At 39.7% G+C, this 2,151-nt stretch overlaps 1 protein-coding gene across 1 annotated transcript; it reads right to left on the bottom strand.

The window, feature by feature from the left end:
- LOC113209605 (polyprenol reductase) lies at nucleotides 1-1,788 on the bottom strand. Its single transcript, XM_026427226.2, has 7 exons — nucleotides 1,547-1,788; nucleotides 1,260-1,459; nucleotides 1,033-1,181; nucleotides 703-897; nucleotides 482-622; nucleotides 230-393; nucleotides 1-151 (listed from the first exon to the last, which is right to left on the bottom strand). Exons 1-7 carry the CDS (start codon nucleotides 1,583-1,585, stop codon nucleotides 59-61), a joined length of 981 nt encoding a protein of 326 aa, XP_026283011.1. The 5' UTR covers nucleotides 1,586-1,788; the 3' UTR covers nucleotides 1-58.
- Between the last annotated feature and the right edge of the window lie 363 nt (nucleotides 1,789-2,151).

The following is a 2,151-nucleotide window of genomic DNA, read 5'->3' as shown; positions in this document are numbered from 1 at the left end:
CTAGTAAACTGTAAAATAGGTAAAAAATACGAAGCACTACAAATTTAGTTTGCGGAAATCATAAGATTAGTGGAATAATTGCCTTCCTTTTGTGGGGGTATTCCTTGAATTTTTCCTGATACCACCAGTGTGTAAGCAATGCATTCTCAACCTGCAATTGACCAAAATTTCAGTTGTCACAATAAAGTAAAATGGAGAAAAATGACTGTTTCTTTGCCATGTAACATACCTGATTACTTAGTACCCATGCTGCAACAAAGGGAAATGTAGAACTACCCCACAAGATAATTGCGAGAGACAAATACATGACAACCTCACAAAACATGTGAGGTGAAGAAATGTAATGAAACAAATCACCTTCAGGAAGTCTGTAGGCTTGGGTAACCACCTTGCCTAAATATATTAATGTGAGAAGACTCAAATAATAAAATTGTAACTGAAGAAAAAGATGACAATACGTATAACTGGTTATAATATTTACCTGAGGTGTCTCTTCTAAGATCTGCTAGTATAAGAGCAGCCTTATATTGGTGAACAAATGCCCACAGAAAACAAACCACAGCACCATAGTGATAGAAATAGAGCTCAGAAAAGCTGAGCCTGAGGACAAGACTGCTAACACCTTCAAAAATATATAGATAAATAAGAATCAGAGAATAACAGTTCCTCAAATACTAATGAATAAATCCATTTTGCATTCACCTGTGTGAGATGTAAAGCCTGGAGCTTCTGCTAAAATGGCACTGATGGCACCAAAGTAATGAGTAAACCCAACAATATAATGAGAAAAATTCATTTTGGCGTCTGAGAAAACACTGATGAACCATGTTTCATAAAAGCGCCTGACACACTGGGCAGTCATAAGTGAAAGACCAATAAGGGTGGCAAAAGATGACACTGTACATAATTTTAACAGACAAAAAATATACCTATATACAACTTGATAGTTAATAAATGAACAAAAATACCCAGAACGGAACTGGTGGTTTTTCTTTCCATTTAAATTTTTTTAATCCACTTTGGGGTACTTACCAGTGAACGAGCGCTTCTCTGTTGCAAGAATATTCAACATTCGTATCAACTCAGGCGGAGCTGAACCACCAAAAATGTACACATTTATAGTGAAGATAAAACAAATTGTGGAATAGAGAGCGGCAAAAACATAGAAATGGGAAAACCATCTGAAAATAAAATTATAACTTCATTCAGAACCTGTTGTACTCAAAAAGTTTTTGCGTCAATGAAACAAGGGTATTAACCTTTTGGGAACCTCTATCACAAAGATGTCTGATTTCTTCCCTTCATACGAGAACTTTCCAAAACGATATGACTGACGGATAAATGTTGGTAAATGTTTTTCGATTGTATTCATCAAGCTGCCAAATATTACTATCAAAGCGGTCATAGACATAAATACAAGTTTTAAGACGTGGAACTCCATTGTCAGCATTTCGACCCTCTATAATTCAAACCAAAAAACTTAAGGGCCAAGAATAATTGGAATACCCATCCAAGAAACACTTTCTAAGTGAAGGTCTATACAAACTTTCACTCCCTTCCCAGCCCAGCAATGCAGAAGGGGCATGGGGCAACGTAACCTCCTTCAATGTTTACTTATCGGCCATCTTGTTTGAAGTTTTACCAACTAAACATCTAAAACAACTAAACTAAAGAAAGTTCTACAAAGGAGTACAGGCTGTAAAAAAAAATGCAGTGTGTTTGAAATGGTAGGGCAAGAGTACCACTAGCACCCCAATCCCTACACAAAATGTCACTCTCGTCCCCGTCCTCTTTCCCCTTCCTTCCTTCCCTCCTAGCACCTAGCTACCTTCTACCCCCTGCCCCCTCTCTCCTGCGAACTTTTCATTCATAGTTTTGCCACGTACCATGGTCGAACAACTGGCACTGGCGCTAGAGACACCGCGACTGCTAACACGGCGTTGGTAAACCGATGAACGCAAGTAGATTCGTAGCTGGAGACGCGGTTGCTGGTACCACAACGCCCTACGTAGCAAACTCGAGCAAACTGCATTGAAATTGCATTTTATGTCCCACGACATACGCGCATTTTAGGCACGTTTATCATGGGACACAGTCAGGGTCCGGCTTCACGGCAGGGGCGGATTAAGGTCCGGCTGACAGGGGGGGGGG

The sequence above is a fragment of the Frankliniella occidentalis genome, unplaced genomic scaffold (assembly GCF_000697945.3).
Source record: "Frankliniella occidentalis isolate FOCC.00 unplaced genomic scaffold, Focc_3.1 Scaffold102, whole genome shotgun sequence".
Taxonomy (NCBI): domain Eukaryota; kingdom Metazoa; phylum Arthropoda; class Insecta; order Thysanoptera; family Thripidae; genus Frankliniella; species Frankliniella occidentalis.
This window is presented reverse-complemented; position numbering and strand designations above follow the sequence as displayed.

What these genes read in the sequence shown, in the direction of transcription:
- LOC113209605 (XM_026427226.2), bottom strand. Translation starts at nt 1,585, where the DNA reads ATGCCCCTTCTGCATTGCTGGGCTGGGAAGGGAGTGAAA. An exon ending in GTGATAGAGGTTCCCAAAAG is followed by an intron (nt 1,182 to 1,259) that starts GTTAATACCCTT and finishes TTTTATTTTCAG; the next exon opens with ATGGTTTTCCCATTTCTATG. An exon ending in AGAGAAGCGCTCGTTCACTG is followed by an intron (nt 898 to 1,032) that starts GTAAGTACCCCA and finishes AATTATGTACAG; the next exon opens with TGTCATCTTTTGCCACCCTT.